Source organism: Megalops cyprinoides, chromosome 6 (genome assembly GCF_013368585.1).
Source record: "Megalops cyprinoides isolate fMegCyp1 chromosome 6, fMegCyp1.pri, whole genome shotgun sequence".
NCBI lineage: Eukaryota > Metazoa > Chordata > Actinopteri > Elopiformes > Megalopidae > Megalops > Megalops cyprinoides.
This window is the reverse complement of record NC_050588.1, coordinates 18,609,339-18,630,377: the sequence shown is the minus strand read 5'-3', so window position 1 is coordinate 18,630,377 and position 21,039 is coordinate 18,609,339. Positions and strand designations below refer to the sequence as shown.

Below are 21,039 nucleotides of genomic sequence, written 5' to 3'. Positions count from 1 at the left end.
AATGGGAATTAGGCAATCTGGCGATCTCATTAAACCAAGCTATCCACACGTTTTCCACAAGGGCTCCAAGGCGGGTTGTCGCCAGCTTTGGCTGTGGGGAAAAAATTAAATAACTTCCCCGGAATGTATGTAACATTCGCGGCAAAAAATATCCCGCGAGGATTCTTTTCCATACATTGAGTAGGGGGAGGAGATCTCGCTCAGCGTATAAGAATTTACTAGAAGAGGGGTGCGCGGAGTTACTTTGCTACACCAGATACCGTAAGGATACAGTTTGGATAGTATTGTTGCATTTGGATGCTACATTTGGATACTAGATTTTGAATATATGTTACAGTTATTCAAATAACTTGCATGGTGACTGTTTGAAGCGGTGATTCAATGCTTTAATAGGCGAATTACTATGCGTTTAAGAAAGCTGTGGTAAATTTTATATGCCAGAGCAACCAACCAGATAAACCCCCTGAACTCGCTCATATCCTCGTCAATCATTGTTTTTTCCCCTGAATGAATTTCACTGCAAATTGTGTCACTTGTAGCATGCTCCAGGTAGGTACACAGTCTTTGTGCTGTGGTGCAAATTTGGCAGTGGTTCATTGCTTACCAGTGGTCAACCTGGCAGAAAAGGGCAGTTCTGACTTTAGGTCCAAAAGGGCACAAGCTTGAGCCCCCTTGTCTGGCCCTCTGACTACACTTTCTAAGATTTTCAGTTTACCAATTGCGTGTAGCTGCCTATCAACCTACAGTGTCCAGCTGTGATCACCTGTGATAATTAAACATGACGAATGAAAAAAGCCTTTGGACCGGATGACCCAACTCCATGCTTGGTGCATCACTGACAGCATTCTTCTAGTCCCTCTAACTCAGTTGTTCATTGTACAGTATTAAAGAATACTAGCAGTTCTTCCTGTGTGCGTATTGTGTTACCCATCATAACAAAGCTTAGTTAGTTTATAGACCAGCTGAGGTGAAAGGCACAGTGCCATACTCAGAATTCAAAGCCCTCTGGTCAAGTGTCCAGCAGCTGAATGACCCCTGCTCAGCAGTCATACTACAGAGTCTCTATTTTGAGGTGTAACTCACAGCACGAAGGAATGGTGTCAGCACAATGTGCAGAATTGCATCAAGTATTGCATCCTAGTCTTTTTCATGTTGGCCACAATTTTGGTCTCCTTATCAAAGTCCTGTATATAAACATGGAACAGCAGAGGCCCCAACACCAGACTGTAGAATTCAACTTCTTACAACGCCTTGCTTAGATAAAATCCCTCTTATCATTACTTTTATGTATTCTGTGCTGAAACCAATTCTGAATCCACTTTTATCACAACTCCATTCATTCCTACTGAATCCAGCTTGATACTAAGGTAATCATGCCAAACCATGCTGAACACTTTTTGAAAATCCAGATATGTAATATTATAAGCCAGTTTAACCCAACAAATATGCTAGTTTCCTCAAAGAAATCCAGAAGATTTGTTCAACTCCGTGTGGGAAAACAATAGCTACTGTCTCTTATGATAACTGTTGTTCTCTGGGAATAATGCCAAGTTATGTGTTATGGTGGTTTCTCAGATCTTTCAAAAAGTAAACTAACTGGCCTGTAGCCTTATTTCTGATTGTAAGGAATTTTACCAGTTTCAAGTGATTGCATAAAGATTTTAGTAATTTTTTTAATGATGGGCACAATAGTGTCCCGTCTGGGACTCAAAAACAGAACCTTGTGGTAAGAAGTCTTATTTCCAAAACAGTATGCCACACAGCTGCTGTTTTAAAAATGTACACGTGTAATTTTTTTTCCCATATTCTTACAGTAAATATGGCGACAAACGTGACACTCCTTTCGCCTGATTCTGAGAGGTGTAACCGGTTCGTGTTGCTGGCTTGGCTCAACAAATTGCTGGAAACGCAATTCACACAAGTTGAGCAAATGTGCTCAGGTATGGCTGCATATTTGCTTAAATTCTGCTCTCCTTTTTTGATGATGTATTTTCATTTTAGGATTTAAAGTGATTCTCATAAGGCCTGTCAGTTTTCCAGGTCAGGATAGAATACAGTCGTGTCATTTTTGAAGATTATTGTTAAATGAGTAACAAAGGCCTTAACAGATTTTTTTTCTTTGTGGGAAATTTTATTGCTTTTAGATAAAAATGAACTTTCTATAATTGCTGTTTTTTCATTGTTCCCTTAGAAACGTTCGACAGATTATTTTGCTGTTACTGACTGCAAATACACTTTTTGTGGGCTATCAATTGTTTTTCCCCATCCCGGGCAGCTCTTATTTTCTGATGGTCTTTCCAGGTGCTGCTTTTTGCCAGTTGATGCACTTGCTTTTTCCCAAATCTCTGGACCTGAAAGACGTGAAGTTCCAAGCTCAGGAGGAGGTGGACTACATCCATAATTATGACCTGTTGCAGTCCAGTTTCAAGAAGATGGGAGTGACCAAAGTGAGCTTCATCCGTGTGTTCTACTTTGCATTTTTACATCATAATAATAATCGTTTGTGTGGTTATCCTACTTTGAACTATGGATATGATGTCAACTTAAGAGTTTTAGACAAATGTCAGCGGTAATATGTGGGAAATGTAAACACAATACACTGATTCACAGAAATGTAAGTATAATGCTTACACATGAATAGTATGTCCGATAGGGGTTTTTGTTATTTATTAGCATTGTTTGTGCTTTCATCTATGACTTTCCCCTGTTACTAACCAGCATGTTATCTAATAAGCATGAAAACTGTCTTGAAGACATTTTTAGGTTGAAAAAACATTTCATTACTCATTCATTACTTAGCCAGGTTAAAATGCCACATAAACATGAACTGAACAGGAACTACTGGGCTTGCATAGCAAAAAATAATTATAATGAAAATGACTGACTGACTAAATGAGTTCTAAAACTGACCCTTGCTTGATGGCATGTTACTGGATGCATCAGGGACCTGCTCCCTTATATTGACATACTGTGTTCAAAACAAGGTCAAAACAGTTCACAACTGTCCAATAGAGTACAGTTGGTATCCTTGAAACACTCGAGGAGGATGGAATGGTAGGTAGTGTCTGTAGTTGAAGATAAGATTTGTGACTTTTACTTATGCTTTTTGAATGGTATGGACAGGTTTTAAACATGAAGTTTTTCACATAGGTTGTTGGAGTTAAGATATAGTCGGAGTGGAGCATCAACCTCTTTTTTGGAACCTTAGAGAGATGGGAGATTGGAGAACGGCCTAGAGTTAGCCAGAACCTCTGAGTCAAGGTTGATTTTTTCTAGTAACAAACTGGTAACTGCTTTTTAGAGAGCAGGTGGGACACTGCCATGATAGAGAGAGATTTACAGTCTGCTGTGAATGGGCTGACCACAGAGGGACAAGATCTTACTAGTGCAGTGGGAATAGGATCAAGGGAAGAGGAGGATACTTTTTTTCCATTCTTGCCTTCTAGCACCTTTCATGGAAAAACATTACTACAGGGGCTGGTCAGTTAATTAGGTAGTCAGTCAATCCATGAATGACTTTGTTTCTAGTGCAGTTTCCTCCAGTCACTCTCAGGTGTTTGTTGTGTTGTGTGAGCTAAAGTGAGTTCTGTTTCTACAGGAAATCCCTGTGGAGGAGTTAATCAGAGGGAAGTTTTATGACAGCTTCGCCTTTTTTAAGTGGTTCAAGAAGTTCTTTGAGGCAAATTTTCACGGTCAGGTGTACTCCCCTTTGGAAGCTCGTGAAGGCCAGCCCATCCTGAGTCCCAGCCTGCAATTCAACCGCAGGTCCCCCTCTGCTAGGAAGCCCCTGGATTGGCCAGGTAAGACTGGTACTGGTATGCTCTGGGTTCCAAGTCATGTTCATCTCACATCTCACAGCTGATTTAATAAGGTCCTTAGTGAGGCAAGTGCTTTTATGTTACTGAGAGGATCTGTAGATTTTGTTTCCTCTAAAACATAAACGACTGTGACTTTCAATGCTAATTCATTATGAATTTGTGTTTGTTCTCTACAGTGGTGACAGAGGAAGAGGAGTCTGAGAAGAAAGGCTCCGGCAAGACCAAGACACGCATCGTCTTTCTTGACCAATGGCAGGAAAGCCACAGGTGGGTCAGCCCAAGCAAGCTGGGGGAGACCCATGCCTACTGCCAGCTATGCGACACCAACCTGACTATCAACAGCATGGGAAAGTTTGACCTCATGCGTCACGAGCAGAGCAAGGAGCACCGGGAGAATACCAGGAACACGGAAGGCACACCCAAGCCTTTGGGAAAGGGGACTGATAAGGTCCAGGAGGATTCCCTCTCTTGGAGTGCAATCACTCTGAGGTTTATTGAAAAGCACTGCAGTAGCTCTGAGGGCCTGAGGAGGGTGAGGAATGGGGAAAAGTTTTCTTGCCACATGGCCAGGTCCATGCTGGGTCAGAAGTACCCGAAGGACATAGCCTCCATTTGTAGCCAGACACCTTACTGTGTGTACCTGTACCGGGATGTGGTCCTGGGGGACGAGGAGACGGCCTGTGTGGTCCTGGTGGGGTTTTTTGATGAGAAGGCAGAGAGGAGCTCCATCCGGCTTCTGGATGTCGTACAGCCTGAGGGGGAGTCTGATGCCACCTTATCTGCCTGCCTGGTTGAGACCCTGAAGAAGTTTGAGATCCCTGTCGTCAATCTTGCCGCCTTCTACGCCAGCGGTGACGCTGACAGTGCTGAGCTGATTGCCCAGCGGCTCAGGGAGCTGAACCCTAAAGTGGTGACCATTGGGAGCCTCTATGACCTGGCCAATCTAGCCTGCCAGTCTGCCATTGTGGAACACTCCAGCCTAGTCCTGGATATTATCATGGACCTCCACCTGCACAACTCCTCTTGTTCCACCACCAACGACAAAATGAAGGAGCTTTTTGCCAACACCTCCATCTTCAACTCTCCCCAGTCACTCACTGCCCAATGCCAGGTATTTGCCAGAATTGTCCGAAAGATGCTGGACATGTGGCCTGACCTCATCTCCTATTTCAAGTCACACCAACCAAAGGACGACAAGGCCCAGCAGATCTGCGCTCAATTGGAGAACCCCAAGATAAGGGTGATGTTCATGTTCCTCAGCCACATCTTGGACCCTCTTTGCACCTTTCAGGACAGGCTGGAGGGGAAGGATGACGACAGCCAGGTGGACCTGGCCAGGATCCTGCAGGACGCCAGCGGGCTGCTGCGTTCATATGCGGCAAGCTTCCTGCGGCCACAGGCCGTTGTCAAGTTCCTCAGGGGGCGTGACCCTACCCTCCTGAAGAAGAAAAATCTCTACCTCCCAGAGGCAGAGCTGAACCTGGGCCCGGCAGTGGAGGCGTTCCTCACAGAGCATGAGGCGGACCTGGCCCACGCTCTGCCTGACTTCTGGGAATATGCGCTCTCCTTTTACTCAGCACTCACAGGCAGTGTGGCGGAGAGATTGCCGCTGAGTGACATGGTCCTCAGAAACATGGCGCTGCTGCTGCATCCGGATGGGAAACTTAGGGTGACGGGGAAGGTGGTGGGGGAGCTGGGGGAGCACCTTGGGCTCTGTGGCTCCACGGAGGAGGTCAGTCAGCTCAGTGCTGAATTCCTGGACTACCAGCTGACGGATGGGGAGGAGCCTTCTGAAGAGCCACACGAAATTTCCCTGGAGCGTCACTGGGGGGCGGTGCTGAGGACTATGAGAAAGACATCCATCTTTCGCAAACTGATCCTGACCCTCCTGGCTTTACCCCACCCACCTTTGGAACGAGAGAAGGTCTTTTCTCAGGTAATTCACAATAATACAACTTTCAGTGATTTTACATGACAATCCCATCGCACCCAGGTAAGACAGGTATCCCCACTATCAGTGTTCCTGCCGTTTAACTTGCTTCAGCTTATTGGGTGTTCTTACGGAACAGGTGGTTTTCTGTGAAAAAAAGGTAAAACAAGATTTAGAGGACTTTCTCAAACCTGATGTTGTTATACAAACACAAGATCTTCCAGAACTGTTAATAATGTCATAATTAGGAGGTGTGTTTCAGTCAGTCAGTAACCAGTTACCCACCTGGACACACACACATACACACACATACACATTTACACAAAAACCTAATAGGTGAAAGTGATGGAAAAAGCTAAATTACAGCAAGGTTTGTCAAAATTGACATTGATGTGATGATTGTGTCTTAACAATCCACTTTGTGTGTGTGTGTGTGTGTGTGTGTGTGTGTGTGTGTGTGTGTGTGTGTGTGTGTGCGTGTGCGTGTGCGTGTGCATGTGCGTGTGCGTGTGCGCGTGCGCGTGCATGTGTGTGTGCCCATGCATGCGTGTTTTCAGGTGCTTAACTATGGTGATGCTGCTCTGCCTGATGACTCTTCATGGGGCAGCAGGCAGGATGCCACTCAGGAGCCAGACTCAATGAACAACAGTGCACTGTCTAACGGGATCAGCTCCTCTCCGGTCAGAAATGGCGAGATGAATGCAGGCAAAAGCAGCTCAACAGGCAAACGTACGCCAGCGATCACGTTTATCGCAGTCGTGCAATTTATGATGTTTATCACAGATAGAGTATAAATGTGTGTTAGAGTGATTTACAACAGTGCTTAAAGCAGCGGTCATGTTTTACAGGGCTGAACTGCTTTGATCTCATGGAGACTGTGAAGCCATGTTCTGTGGTCCTGAAGAAGATTGACGGTAAGCAGAGACCTCTTGCCATTTCTGAGCTATAGAAGTTCTATACACAAATGTGGGCTGTGCTCACAGGTGTTCCACATTGTCATTGGAGATGTCAGTCGCAGCTTTTGTTAATACTCTGCTTTGCTGTCATTAGCATACAGTATCCTCTGAGGAATATCTGTTGGTTTGAGTGGATTAAGGGTTAGACAGATACTGTGGCCAAATTCAACCAGTTTTATATGTTGTCGAATATGAATGAAACATTTACCTTTATGACTGAAAAGAAAGCTTCTAAACCACAGCCATCCCAGTATTGAGCCCCCTTCCCAATTGTAAAAACACAGAGGGGAAAAAGGGTCCTCGTCCTCAAATTGACTTACAGCAATAGAGTGGCTGCTCTTCGCTATTTTCCAGCTGGTGTTGCTTGCAGCAAGGCTAGGCATGACTTCAAGGTGTTTTTAATACTCATCTGGAAAATTAGGACGTTGACAACAAAGTGAAGAAATTGGAGAATAGAGCATAATTTTTTTTTCCATCACAGCCACAGAGTTCGAACACAAAAAATCCCATGCTGTCTTCACCGAGGATGATGTCACCTGGACTTCTCAGGAGGTTGGGTTCTGTTTTACTGGTTTTACTTGGTTGTCATGTGCAAGTGAATGGGCCGCTGGAACTGACAGTATGTGTCACACTGGTGACCAAAAGTACGTAATGCGTTCGCCCTCTAACCACACCTAAGTCGTGTAGTGAACTGGAGTGAGTGTGGACGATAACTGAGATGTCTCTTCAGATTTAACAACACTTAAGTCATCTGAATGGCCCATGGTAGTCACCTGCGGCTTGAATGAAGGAAATGACTTTGTAAGATTTTGATTCATATTATGACAGCTTGTGTTCCCTCAGCCCTATTTGCTTCCTTTTCTAATAGGTTCTGATGCTTTCTGCATTGGTATGTTAGCAAAGAATCATCTGTTTTAGACCATGAACCTTCAAGAGTATTCATGTGGAGCCAGCAATCAGATTACATTTAACTATGGCAGAGACTGAATTTAATGTGACAGGCACAGAGCTGATTATCTCGTCAATGTGGAGAATATCTGCTGCAAGGCTTGTGCTTGACCACTGAAGTAATCTGTTGTGTTGTCGTATACTCCTGAGGTCAGAGTTCAGCTCTGTTTTCTACTGTCCTCTTAGCCCCTCAATTCAAAGAGGAGTAGGGCTGCCGTTCCCTGTTCTAGAACTCTACATACAAGGTATTAAGATGGATGCTTGATTTTCTGTGTTTTGAGTGTCTTGGATATAAAATGTATAGTCCTAAAGGCTCTATGTCAAAAATTGTTCAAAACATGCAAATCATCAAGCCACAGTATAATACCCCAATACAGTTACCTCATTCTAACCTTCTGTCACTTCTGCTTTTAACAGTCTTGTAATCTAGAATTTGATCAAAATAGTAAACCCATGCAATTCACTCCCTTTCTTTCCACCACATACAGTCCTCCATGATATACAAATGTGCATGCTCCTCTGTTGCATCTGAGGCTTTTGCCTTGTTTGGATTTGCTTATATAGTTATAAACTTGTAAACTTATATAGTTTACATTTTTCATATTGCCTTCACACAGGCTTGATGTTTACTGAAGTAATGCTGATTTCTCTTGCACAAAGGTATAATAACAGATTTGAGCCTACAACCCTGTTACAAGGTTATAAGCCTTGTTTTTAAGATCTGTTTTTCAGCTACATAAACACCACTGTTTTGGATGCATTTTTTTCGTGGACTTCTTCAGTCATCACACACATTGCTTATTTATGACGGTTAAATCAGATATAAGGTGGTCCTGATAATAGGTGCATCCCCCTCCCTTCAAAGATGACAGTTTTAAAAATGACAAAAATGAACTGTGTCAAACCAAACCAAATTGTACAACTTCAGCCACCAATGGAGAAAATTAAGTAAATATTCCAATATTATACTTGTCAACATCCAATGACTATATTAAACGCTACAGTTCCAGTTAGAGGATTTGGCATCTCATATTGATGAAAAATTAGCAGTTTATAGACACCTACCTGTCAAAAATATGACATATTTTTACAATCGACGAGGACATTGTCATATGTTTTAGAAATTACAGCAAGAGTACACTTTATGTATGAAGACATTTTCCTTTAGAAGCATAGTGCGTCACATAGCCATTGTCTTGGACAATTCAAATTACTACACAGCTTGCTTCAGCAGCTGTGTAAGTGCAGGAAGGAGTATGGTGTAGCAATCTTAATGCTTATTAATGAGTCAAGTCAGGATGAGGAGAAAAACAAGCAGAAAATAAACAGTTATGTCTGAAATGTACTATATCTCCTACTATTGCTTTAGCTAACGCTGCTCCATTTTGGCATGAAGTATTAGCAGTTTTGACTGATTTGCAGATATAGAGCGAATTCTGATTTTCAGAAAATATACTTTAGGGGGAAAATCACCCACCTTACATTTGGACCAATACAGTAATACATTCATTTAAAGAAATGAAGCCCTTGAGTATGGGTGTTTTTGTTTTCCTTCAGGAAACCATTAGGGGGATCTGTGGCTGGGAGAACAGCCTCCGTCAGAAACCTCAGGCTCGTAGAGTGTTTCAGGCAGGTGTCAACACCAGGGAGAAGCCACAGGGTTGTAACAAGAATGACAAGGTCGCCAAAAAGCCTTTAGAAAACCCTGCAGTGGTATGTACCCATGCATCCTTATTGCAAAGGGTGCAGTTCTTCAACACTGTAGCATCGTCCAAGGAGGGAGTGTGAGGGGGATCCCCAGCTTGACCATTTTTACATCTTCATCTTCTTCTTCATCCTCATCGCACCAAGAGGCTACTGAGTCCTTGTTCTCAAAGGCTGGCTTGTCTCTTTGTTTTTCTGTTTGATTAAGTAGGAACAAACCTTACATAACCACTACCTTGATCGAACCCATGATTCAACATCATCTTGACTCTGTCCCACTCTGCCTGTCTGTGTCTCATTTCTGCTCCAAGCTCTTTATTTCACAAACATGTCTGCTCTTTGTGCTTTATGTATGTATAGAAAAATGTGAGGAAGCATAATTTAGAGTTCAGAAATATAGTGAGCATGTGAATATCTGCTACAGAAGGTGATGTCAACATAACATCCATCTATAACATTAGCTTGCTGAATGGCCTCTAAATATAAGGTTGATGACTCAGCTGTGGGAGAGATCAGTGAAAGTAAACTGCTTGTGTTACCTTGGAGGAGCTGCTTATTTTTCCCTCCAAAATACACTATATGGACAAAAGTATTTGGCCACACCTGTTTTTCAGGGTTTGGGCTAGGCCCCTTATCTCCAGTGAAGGGCAATCTTAATGCTTCAGCATAGCAAGACATTTTGGACAATGCTATGCTTCCAACTTTGTGGCAACAGTTTGGGGAAGGCCCTTTTCTATTCCAATATGACTGTGCCCCAGTGCACAAAGCAAGGACTATAAAGACATGGTTTGAGTTCGGTGTGGAAGAACTTGACTGGCCCGCACAGAGCCCTGACCTCAACCCCATCCAGCACCTTTGGGATGAACTGGAACGGAGATTGCGAGCCAGGCCTTCTCGTCCAACATCAGTGCCTGACCTCATAAATGCTCTACAAAGTGAATGGGCACAAATTCCCACAGAAACACTCCAAAATCTTGTGGAAAGTTGTTATAGCTGCTGTTATAGCTGCAAAAGGGGGACCAACTCCATATTAAAGTATACGTATTTGAATATAATGTCACTGCAATGTAATGGTCAGGAGTCAGAATACTTTTGTCCACATAGTGTAGTTAAAAGATCTAAAAGAATTCCATGTCTTGGGGTTGCCATTTTATAAGTTGCTGCAAAGTGCTAAGTGATTTGAACTTTGCTCAGTGGCATGTGAAAAGTCTTACTCTGAGGTGCTCTCCTCCTGAATATGGCAAGAACTATACAGAGAGTAAGGGTAAGAGAGACAGACGAAAGAGCTGAGCCCTGAAAAAGCTCCCTCAGCTGTTTGCTAACCCTTCCCAATACCACACAGTCACAGTACCATACTATCCCAATCACAAATGGTCAACCCAGTTATAAAATGGAAAAAAATGTGCTTGGCTGCTGAGTGGCTTAGTTAATCATGGTGCTCCTTCAGAGTCTCGGCTATGCCATACAGCCTGAGTTTGAACCCAGGCATATCGTCAGCCAACAACAACAGCTTCAGTCAGTCGGGGTCGGGGTGTATATGTTGGTAGGCTTCCCTCATCTTGGCACTCTCACAGACCCAGAAACTTGCCGAGAACTAGGGAGTCCCTCAACTGACAACAAGACAATATGCCTATCCTACGTTTGGCATCTGCTCTACAGATGTACCATTAGTTTAGAATTTTACTGAGGAGTTGCCTTTATCTGATTCACAGCAACTGTGTTCATGGTAAAGGAGGTTTGTCTGTCCCATTTTGAATTGTACAGCGTAACCCAAGCCAAGTGGGACCACAATTTCATTGGTTACACAGCTGGATCTCATCTTGATGTATTTATTAGTTGGTCAGCAGAGTCTGTGTTTTGGTAAGTTTTTTTCTCAAATATTGACAAACATTTGAACCAATCAAAAAGGCTGTTTTTATTTAAAGGCGGAATTTGTACTGGCCGCCTCCCACCTTACATAAGGTAGGATTCCTTGAAACATTGGGGAAGCAAAAGAGTGGCCAGAGGCCATTGCAACCGTCACTATTTACATATGGGTGACGCTTTATTGAAACTACACTACCCTTTTTCTTCTTCCAGTGAGTACAAAGTCAAAGATGCAGCAGTATAAGGTACTGCACTATTTGCCCAAAAGTAATGGCACTCCTCTCAGAATGGTAGGTGGTTCTTGCAGATGGAAAATATTTTTGCCCTGAATGAGATGATGTTCAAAAAATAAGCAATATTAAAACCCCCTGTATCTACATGCTGTGACCACTGAGTAGTACTTTGATTGTCAGGTGTAGTTTAATTTGCCATTTAAAAGTGTAAATTACAGGGGCTCCCAAGCAGATCAGTGGTCCATACTCCTTGTTACCTGTTGTGAGTTAAAGTGCAAGTCCATGTTGTTAAAAAGGAAATGATAAGGAAAGTATTTGAGAAATGTTTTGCTCCCTGCTGAGATTACATTGCTATATTGTTGTGTTGTATGAGAATTGTTAGTAGTCTTTGGGTCAGGAGCTTAGTTAGTTAGCTACCCAGTTTTCATGCAGAACCAAGGTTATTGTTCGGGTAGAGCTGTGCGCATGCATGGTGCATGACTGTCAGAATGTTCGTCTTGTCAGACATCAACACCCATTGCAGGTTTTTCCATTTCTCTGGGAAGCATGTCCATAGGTGTCAGCAACAACCCTGTGTGGTTCTGTTGTGCCGTCCATTCTGTGTCCTGACAGATCATATAAAGCTCTCTTCATAATCATCTGTCACAAACACAATCCACATGTTTTTACCTGCTTTTGGTTTGTTATCTGTGTTTTCCTCAGTTGTGTGTCTCATTTATTTGCAGGGGGATGAAGAAGTTTGCACATCAACCTCCACCAAGTCCACCCCAAGCCTCAGAAATTCAAGAAAGTCCTATCCATACGAGGTAATGTTTGTCCAGTGCGTGTGTGTCCACGCACATGTGTGTGTGTGTGTGTGTGTGTGTGTGTGTTCCTTTCCTGTACCTGGTAGTGTCTGTGTCTTATTAGGGTGTTTCCATTGGTCACATTAACCTGTTGATGGACGATGGATGAGGCCAGTGGACAAAGGACAGCATTTCCTTACATTGGCTCTAGTGGGACTACTTACTAGCAGCTACTTAACTAGCTGGAAGAACGGTTTACCTGGACAGATTTTAATATCTTCCTGCATATTTACGTGTTCTGAAATGTTTGAATATTGGCGGTTTGGTTTCTGAGTGGCTCAGATAAAAGTGCCTGTTTCCATGTTATTAAGCACTTGGCCATGTAATTTGGTCCAAAAAGGGGAAAACAAAAAAAAAGAAAACTGACCATTCTCTTTTCGTGTGTGTGTGTATGCTACCCATTTATGTTTTGTGTGCCTCTCTTTCTCCGTCTCTCTCTTTGTTGCTCTTTCTCTCACTCGCTTTCTCTCTCATTGTCTCTCACTTTCTGTGTCTCCCCCTGCAGGATGGGCAGGGCTTCAAGACTGGTGACCTGGTGTGGGGGAAGTTGAAGGGGTTCTCCCAGTGGCCTGGGCTGGTGGTTGGCTGGAGGTCTAAGCAAGTCCCCACAGCCATGCGCAGGGTGGAATGGTTCGGAGATGGCATGTTGTCAGAGGTGAGGAGTAGCGATGAGGAGGAGCTATCACCTGTCTGTGGTACAAAGAACGTCTGTATGTTTTTGTCAGATGTCAGTATCTAAAATGTCAGAGGATCTATTATGTTAGGTTTAGCTGGGTGTATGGGGACGTGTTTTTATGAATGTGAGAGGTTTCCTCCACCGAGGAATCCCATACAGTTACTGTTTGGCTAACTAACAGTGTAGATATTGAACTGACATTCTGGTCTCTGTTTCAGATGCACACAGGGGCGCTCTTGCCTTTTGCAGCTTTCAGCAAGTGTTTCTGCAATAACTCGTTCTCCAGCCTGCCTGCCTACAAGGACGCCATCTATCAGGTTCTCGAGGTACTGTATCTATACCCCACTGTACTATACCAGCCAAACTGTAACATTTCATGCCACAGTATACCAACTAGACTATACCAAGTCACACTATACTGTGCCATACCAGCCATACCATGCCATACTATACCTGCAATTCCACACCCTGCCATACCATAATGTACTATATCAGCCAAACTATACAATAGCACACCACACCATACTGTACTGTACCAGCAATACCATATCATCCTATACCATACCAGCCCTTCTCTACCATGTCATAGTATACCATACACACTCTATGATATCGAACTGTATAGTATTTTATATACTGTACTGTATGTATCACATACTAACTCTCCCAAAGCCATGTCAAATCGTATATCCTCTCCACCAGTCATATCCACCAGTCATATCCTCTCCACCAGTCATAACAACTGAATTTCTCCACACTCATGCTTGGACTGAACCCCTCTCTCTGTTGGTGTTATTCCAGCTGGCCGCAGACAGGTGTGGTAAGGTGTTCCCCGCGGTGAAGGGTGGCAGCAGGGAGGATGAGCTGAAGGTCATGCTGGAATGGGCTTTCGGCGGCTTCGCACCCAGTGGGCCAGATGGGTTCCAACCCCCGCCTGAGACCAGTGGTAGGTTCCTGTTAGGGTAAAGATGTGCACAGAGGTTGCAGTGTGAAGCGTTGTTGTGGGCCACCGCTGTCACGCCTGTGAGCACTTGGTCTCCGTGTCAGTGTGTTCCCCGATGTGGTGCCATTGACTGTTTCCAGAGCCAACACATGAAAAGAAGAGATTAGAAACTGAGTAAATGGTTGGTCTCATGAGGAACAGTAGGTGAGGGCAGAAGTTTGATCAAATGCGCCGGCCCGAGATTAAATGCACATAGTAGAATGTTCTACAATGCCCATCCTGCAGATTACATACAGCTTGTTCATGTCTACCACTGCAGCAATGCATTTTATATGCATTTTGCGTTTCCTGTTTTTTCTCTCCAGAGTCAGAGTCCACAGACTCCTTCTCCGACTACCAGCCTCCGACCAAAAAGAAGACTGTGCAGAGGAACCGGCTGGCTTCAGACCAGGACTACAGCAGAGGTACAAACCAAACACAGCTTTGTTATGTTCCTCTTTTACTGTCTCCCAGCCTACTGCACACACTGGCTCCACCTTGCAAGCGTGTTTTGGCATCAGGAGAAACTAATGTCTTTTGTTATGTTTCACAGAGCAAATGGTGAAAAAAGTGTTGAGGAAAGGCAAAAACATTGAAGGTACGAGTCTCATTTCTGTTTTTTTTTTTTGGGGGGGGGGGGGGGGGGTAGAGGTTGAGATTGATGTTGTTTCCATTAAGATGGGTATAGTCCAATATGTTCAATATAATAGTTTTTCCTTCACTTCAGATTTTTGCCTGTGTTGCGGATGCCCTCATATTGATATCTTCCACCCGCTGTTCGAGGGAGGTCTGTGCCTCAAATGCAAGGTAACCGGACCGAGTCTAACCCGTCTGTGTAGCACATCCACAATGCTGTTACCTTAACAGTCACACGTATATTCACCTTTATACACATTTTTCACAGCTAGTATTTATAACAGAAGGGTGTTCCATGAGGACCACTCTCTGTCTCACACACAGTTTTATTGCTTTCCGCTGTTGTCCTGCTGTTTTTTCTGATTGGTAACATGCTGTCCATTTTACCAATTCCCATTGGTAACATGCGCTTCATTTTAAGTTGCATTCTCCGTATTGTGCATGTGAAACGTGATCTGTGTTATTGCTTTTGTCAAGAGTGCTATGTCTACTGAACTATTGATATTGAATTATTGATAGCATTTTCTTAGAATATCCTGGTGTATCCACAGGCAATGTTTGAAGGCTTTTATATCCGTAACACTGCAGCGCAATATTTAAGTGGCAATTGTGATACCATGGTTTCTGGAAGCTATTATAGTAGCAGTTGTGTGCAGAGTACTGTGCCCAAGGCAGCCTTAAATATTTCAAATAAAAATTAAGCTGCATAAAAACAAATGGAGCACAAGGTACTTCCACCAAAGAAGTAAACACTTTGAAAATACTGAGATAAAATTGTTGTATTTACTTAGGCTAAAGGTGTATTTGCAAGGTGCAATTATCCTGACTTCTTGTACCTTGCATGTGCACTTTGTGTAATTAAATATATATATATATATATGTGTGTTACCGCTTGTGTTACCGGTTTAATTTTTATCATTTATGCAACTTCACACTACAGTTCAGCCAAGACACAGGTTTATTTCCCATGTATGTGAAATGGAAGGTCAGTAAGTTGCTTCTGATAAGGGCATCTGGTAAGCAAGTGATAGATTCTAATCTGGAGCTCTCCCTGCTGCCCCCTGCAGGAGAACTTCACTGAGACGTTGTACCGTTACGATGAGGATGGTTACCAGTCATACTGCACTGTGTGCTGTGCAGGCCTGGAGGTTCTTTTGTGTGGCAATGCCAACTGCTGCCGGTAAGTTCCCCTTCACAGGCCGACAGAGAACCACAACACTCACTGTAGTTTTAAGTGAGATATTTCAGCACAGTCTCTCGTCACATTTACTTTGAGTCTTCCATATATCAAGAGCATGGTAAGATAGGGCATCCAGGTTTATAGGGATATATCTTATGATACACGGATTAAAGTATATGACGTATGCCACAAAATCTGTCACTCATCTGTGCCTCCCTCTTCTGGAACGGCTCCCGTTCTCCTCCAGCTGCTATTGCAAGGACTGCCTGGACATACTAGTGGGGCCAGACACGTTTGACAAGCTGAAGGGCATGGACCCCTGGATGTGCTACCTGTGTCTGCCTTCCCATCGCTACGGCGTGCTGAAGCGCAGGCTGGACTGGAGCGTGCGTGTGCAGGAGCTCTTTGTCAACAACAGCGCCATGGAATTCGTAAGAGACACGCCTGTTCCTGACCTAGTCTCACACACACACCCACACACAAGTACACCCATTTCAGAAGTACACATACACTCACAAGTACACCCATACACACACAGTCTCTCACTCACAAATTCACACAGGCACACACAAATATGCACACGCACCTATGCCTGCACGCGCACACACACACAAATGCACACATGCTTGCACAAACACAGGTGCCCACTGTCACATGCATGCATAGGCACACACACTCACACATACAAAAACCCTGATCACTGGGATATCGTTGTGCTTTCTTTGCTTGCCCTGTAGAGGGCACCATTGAGAGTGCAGTGGCTCACATATGTAGTCTATGAGAAACAGATGGCCAGATGGAGTGACGTTTACACACAGCATTCACTCCACCAGTTCCTGTGGACACACTGTTGTCTGTAGTGAGAAATAATGCTCATGCATTTACTTTTATCTTAATCAGCTAAATAATTAAATGAATCAACAGGAATAGCAATATTCTGACCACTGCATGATCTCTGTCATTCTTACTCTGTACCTCCAGGAGCCTCACAGAGTGTACCCCTCCATCCCAGCCCACCAGCGCCGGCCAATCAGGGTTTTGTCGCTGTTTGATGGGATTGCCACAGGTCAGATCTCCTATGAGGATAGTTTGGGATTTTCCCCCTCTTGTGTGTGTGTGCATTGGTTTAGGAACTGGGATCGTAAGCTGTTGTGAGTCCTAGATGGGCAAATGCTGTTGAGTAATATTTGAGCATGGTTTTTACTCTACATTTCTACAGTTAATATCTAGCTGTACAGATGGATCATGGATAAAAGTGTAACCAAAGTTAAGTGACATCTGCTGGATAATGCAGATGAGGTGGTGAAGACATGTGAGTGAGAGGTTTGCTTTATGTCATCTAGGCTATCTGGTTTTGAGGGAACTGGGCTTCAAGGTGGAACGGTACATTGCATCTGAGATCTGCGAGGACTCCATTGCCGTGGGAATGATCAAGCACGAGGGCAAGATTGAACACGTGAATGACGTTCGCTTGATAACCAGGAAGCAAGTACGTGGATCTGCCTGAGACATCCTGTCTTTTCTATAAGTCCATTTTGTATGGATTTTGTATATTCTTGTGGAGTTCTTAAAGGCCTTTGATTCAGTGGACCAGGTTGTCGTGTTGTCAGTCATTTTGTACGCTACATTTGGAATGTCAGCAATCCTGACATCCTGTTCAGATAATGCCTTCAGTTAAACAATGAACAGAGGGACCCTGTCTGTCATATTCTACTATTGCGGTCAGTGCTGTTGCTGTTTCATAACCAATGGGAATTGCATCATGACTTTGAATTCCACAGTGTTCATGCTATCGTGGCGACCTTATACAGTTTAAACTCTGTGCTGTGCCGTAAACGCTTTTAGCTGTTTGCTAATGTGATTGAACAAGTAGAGAACCTGTTACAACGTGCCAATGTGATTGGGAAGGCAGTATGCCCTTAGTGCCGGATTAATGTGACTTGGAAGGTGCAGTGGCATGCCCTTAACGGTACTGTGTGTTCCAGATTGCTGAGTGGGGTCCTTTTGATCTCCTGATCGGAGGAAGTCCGTGTAATGACCTGTCCATGGTGAACCCAGCCCGGAAGGGGCTCTTTGGTATGTAAACTCCCATCTTTATCACCGTGGGAACTGTATACAGTGATTTTATTTTAATTTGTTTCCTTTTCAGAATGCTCTGAATTTTCAGTCCTCAATAATCCACTCAGGATCATTTGTTTTTTTAAGCATTGTTTCTGCAATGTGAGAGTTTTCTGCTGTAATTATTAATGAGTACCCAATTTAACAATTTACAAGTAATGTAAATAATGTACATGACCTCTAGCTGTGGAAAAGGAAGGCCTTACTGACCTCTTGTATTTTTCAATAACTACTTTTAGGATTGTAATGCGCTTATTTGTTAGTTGCTCTGGGTAAGAGCATCTTCTAAATGATGTAATGTAATGTAAATGTAATGGAGGCCTCATGGATACCCTAATATTTGAAGCTACCACACGCTCTCAGTCATTGGTCCATATGAACCAATGAAAGGACTTTGCACTCCATAACATACCAGTAATATTTCTTTAGATCAGTCACTAGTAGTCAGGGCACTGATATCAAATGAAAGCAGGTTTATGAGTCCTCACCCACACCTTTGACCTCCTCCCAGAGTGCCATATAACCTCATGTGTCATTGTCTTCTCCCACCACCACCACTAGAGGGCACTGGCAGGCTGTTCTTCGAGTACTACCGCATGCTGACCTTGCTGAGGCCCAGGGAAGATGATGACCGTCCCTTCTTCTGGCTTTTTGAGAACGTGGTCGCCATGGGGAATCGCGACAAGGCCGACATCTGCCGCTTTCTTGAGGTGAGCAGTGGCTTGCCCTCTCTTTTTTCAGTTATCTCATGTTCATTGTTCCTCTGCGAATTCAGCTGGTAATTGTGAATTCTTTGTGTGGCTGTTGCTCTAAGTGCTTTCTCCACGTGTTGTTTGCAGTGTAACCCGATTCTGATTGATGCGGTGAAAGTGAGTCCTGCCCACAGGGCTCGGTACTTCTGGGGCAACCTGCCAGGGATGAACAGGTATTCCCTCTTTCCTCTGCACACTTCTCAATTAAACACCTGGTTCTGCTGTAGCTCCTGGGATGGTGTCACAGCTGCTATGTCTGTTGTATTTGGCCTGTAGGGGGCACTGCAATCTGTAATAATCGTATAATAATCTAGAAAACTTTTTGCTTTCTGTTTGCTGGAAACGTCCTAGACTTCAGGATATGTAATTGTGTTTTCTCTCTTCTCCTTGCTCTCCCTTCCTCTGTTCAGGCCCCTGGCTACATCGCTGAATGACAGACTTAACCTCCAGGACTGCCTTGAGGTTGGACGTGTGGCTAAGGTCAGACCCACTTTTCCTTCACTGTCCTGAAAACATCCCCCATTGTCATGTCCCATCTGACTTCAACCCATAATCCCCAACTACTGTACTTGAGTGCAAACAACACAAGAAAGCATGACTTTGTAATTAACTGTTATTTCCGTAATAAACTTTGTTTTCCTCTTCAAGCTCAGTGACTTTTTTTCCACTATGTAAATGCACACCATGCAGGTCCCACTTCGGAATTTCATACTGTAGGTGTCTTAAAAGGAGCACACAGTGTGATGTTGCAGGGACCTTGAACAAATGAAGCAATAGAGTTTGAAATGCTTTCAGACTGTCTCTTTTCATTGTACATTGCTGATTGTTCTTCACACCCCTGCAGTTTAACAAGGTGCGCACTATCACCACAAAGTCCAACTCCATCAAACAGGGGAAGTCTGCGACTCTGCCAGTCACCATGAAGGGGAAAGAGGACTATCTATGGTGCACTGAGATTGAGAGGTGACCGACTCTACTATTAAGCCACCGTTGAATACAATAAAACAGAGTAAAATCTTACTAATCAATTAATGGCAGTTTTCAGTGACGGAATAAAAATGCACAGAGAGTTGTAGGGAACCAAATTCAGCATAAGTGTTACTTTGCTTTCGGTTTCCGTATAATGAACCACACAATGGGGAAAGTTGAAGTAACTACAGCTTAACATTATTGGCATTTTAGCAGACACTCTTATCCAGACTGACTTGTTTACCATATTAGTATCCTTTTACCACTTTATTGCAAGTGAAGAGCAACTTATATACAACAACATGCTTTAATCAATCAGTCATTAAGATTTCATTTGTTAGTGTTTTGCATTTTTACAAGAGAGTGTTAGAAAGTACTGAACAGTACGGTTTCTCCAGAGGGAATAGAAAAAACTCATGAAATTCAAGGCCAGTTGAGAAGAAACTGGGAAATTATGATCTGCCCCCAGGGAAAGTGAGTCAAGTGACTCTTGGAAACCAGTTGAATGTTAACAGTGCACTATCATAAAATGTACATAAGATCATTGCATCAAGTCAAGTAGAGAGGCAGTTTAACAGCTGCCATATGGTGGTCTCGGGCTAGGTATGAGGGCTACATTCCGTACAATGGTAGCCAGAGAGGAAACTTGGCATCTTGTCCATTAAGGCAGGGCAAATGCTGGGGTAAATCAGCTGGGGCAGGGCTGCAGGTGCACTTGTTGCCCAGAGGCATGATATACGGAGAGAGAGAGGAAGACATCATATTGGTTAAAAAAGGATGGGCAGGCCAGTTGGGTACAGCACGTAATGGGAGAGTACAGCTCTTTGTAGCCTCAGCAGGGCAGAACATGGCAGCACACTAATGACACAAGCAGCAAGGTCAGGACCAATAGCCGTTAATGTGAATCAGGACTATTTTTATGATTGTTAACTAAACACTGTTCAAAAAATAAAAACATTTCACTGTCATTGCACAAGGTGCTGCCACTTCTTTGATTGGCATTTAATTCATGTGACATTGCATATATTTGAATTCCTTTTTTCCTTTCTCTTCCCTTCTGCAGAATTTTTGGTTTTCCCAAACATTACACAGACGTGAACAACATGGGGCGGGGTCAGCGTCAAAAGTTGCTGGGCCGGTCCTGGAGTGTCCCTGTAATCCGACACTTGCTCGCCCCTCTCAAGGACTACTTCGCCTGTGAATAAGGGGTAGAGAGACCCACCAACCCCCCCCCGCCACACTCAGCACACTCAACAGCAGCAAAAAAAAAAAATAATAATAATCAGCATGGGTGGGTGGAAGGTGACTGTGTGTCATTTATTGGTTATACAGATCAGGTGACAGCAGACTTATCCACTTGGCCCTTGTGTGGTGAAAAGTGCCCACATTGCATTCGTTGAGCAAGTGAATTACCAGCTGCTTTGGA

The 21,039-nt window shown here is 43.6% G+C and overlaps 1 protein-coding gene across 1 annotated transcript; it reads left to right on the top strand.

Annotated features, from left to right (window-relative positions):
* Window positions 1-1,819: 1,819 nt before the first annotated feature.
* LOC118779008 lies at window positions 1,820-20,818 on the top strand. The gene is made up of 26 exons (XM_036530826.1): window positions 1,820-1,940; window positions 2,302-2,447; window positions 3,599-3,800; window positions 3,995-5,754; window positions 6,306-6,477; window positions 6,597-6,662; window positions 7,186-7,256; window positions 9,210-9,365; window positions 12,181-12,261; window positions 12,806-12,955; window positions 13,195-13,302; window positions 13,778-13,926; window positions 14,115-14,119; window positions 14,285-14,383; window positions 14,512-14,556; window positions 14,686-14,765; window positions 15,662-15,774; window positions 16,022-16,205; window positions 16,756-16,840; window positions 17,118-17,263; window positions 17,760-17,850; window positions 18,454-18,602; window positions 18,732-18,817; window positions 19,055-19,124; window positions 19,489-19,607; window positions 20,677-20,818. Exons 1-26 carry the CDS (start codon window positions 1,820-1,822, stop codon window positions 20,816-20,818), a joined length of 4,596 nt encoding a protein of 1,531 aa, XP_036386719.1.
* Window positions 20,819-21,039: the final 221 nt, after the last annotated feature.

Excerpts from the sequence above, each read along its gene's own strand:
- LOC118779008 (XM_036530826.1), top strand. The coding sequence starts at position 1,820 with ATGGCGACAAACGTGACACTCCTTTCGCCTGATTCTGAGAGGTGTAAC. Across the intron at positions 5,755-6,305 it reads GAGAGAAGGTCTTTTCTCAG|GTGCTTAACTATGGTGATGC; the intron begins GTAATTCACAAT and ends GCGTGTTTTCAG. Across the intron at positions 14,766-15,661 it reads GTCTGTGCCTCAAATGCAAG|GAGAACTTCACTGAGACGTT; the intron begins GTAACCGGACCG and ends TGCCCCCTGCAG.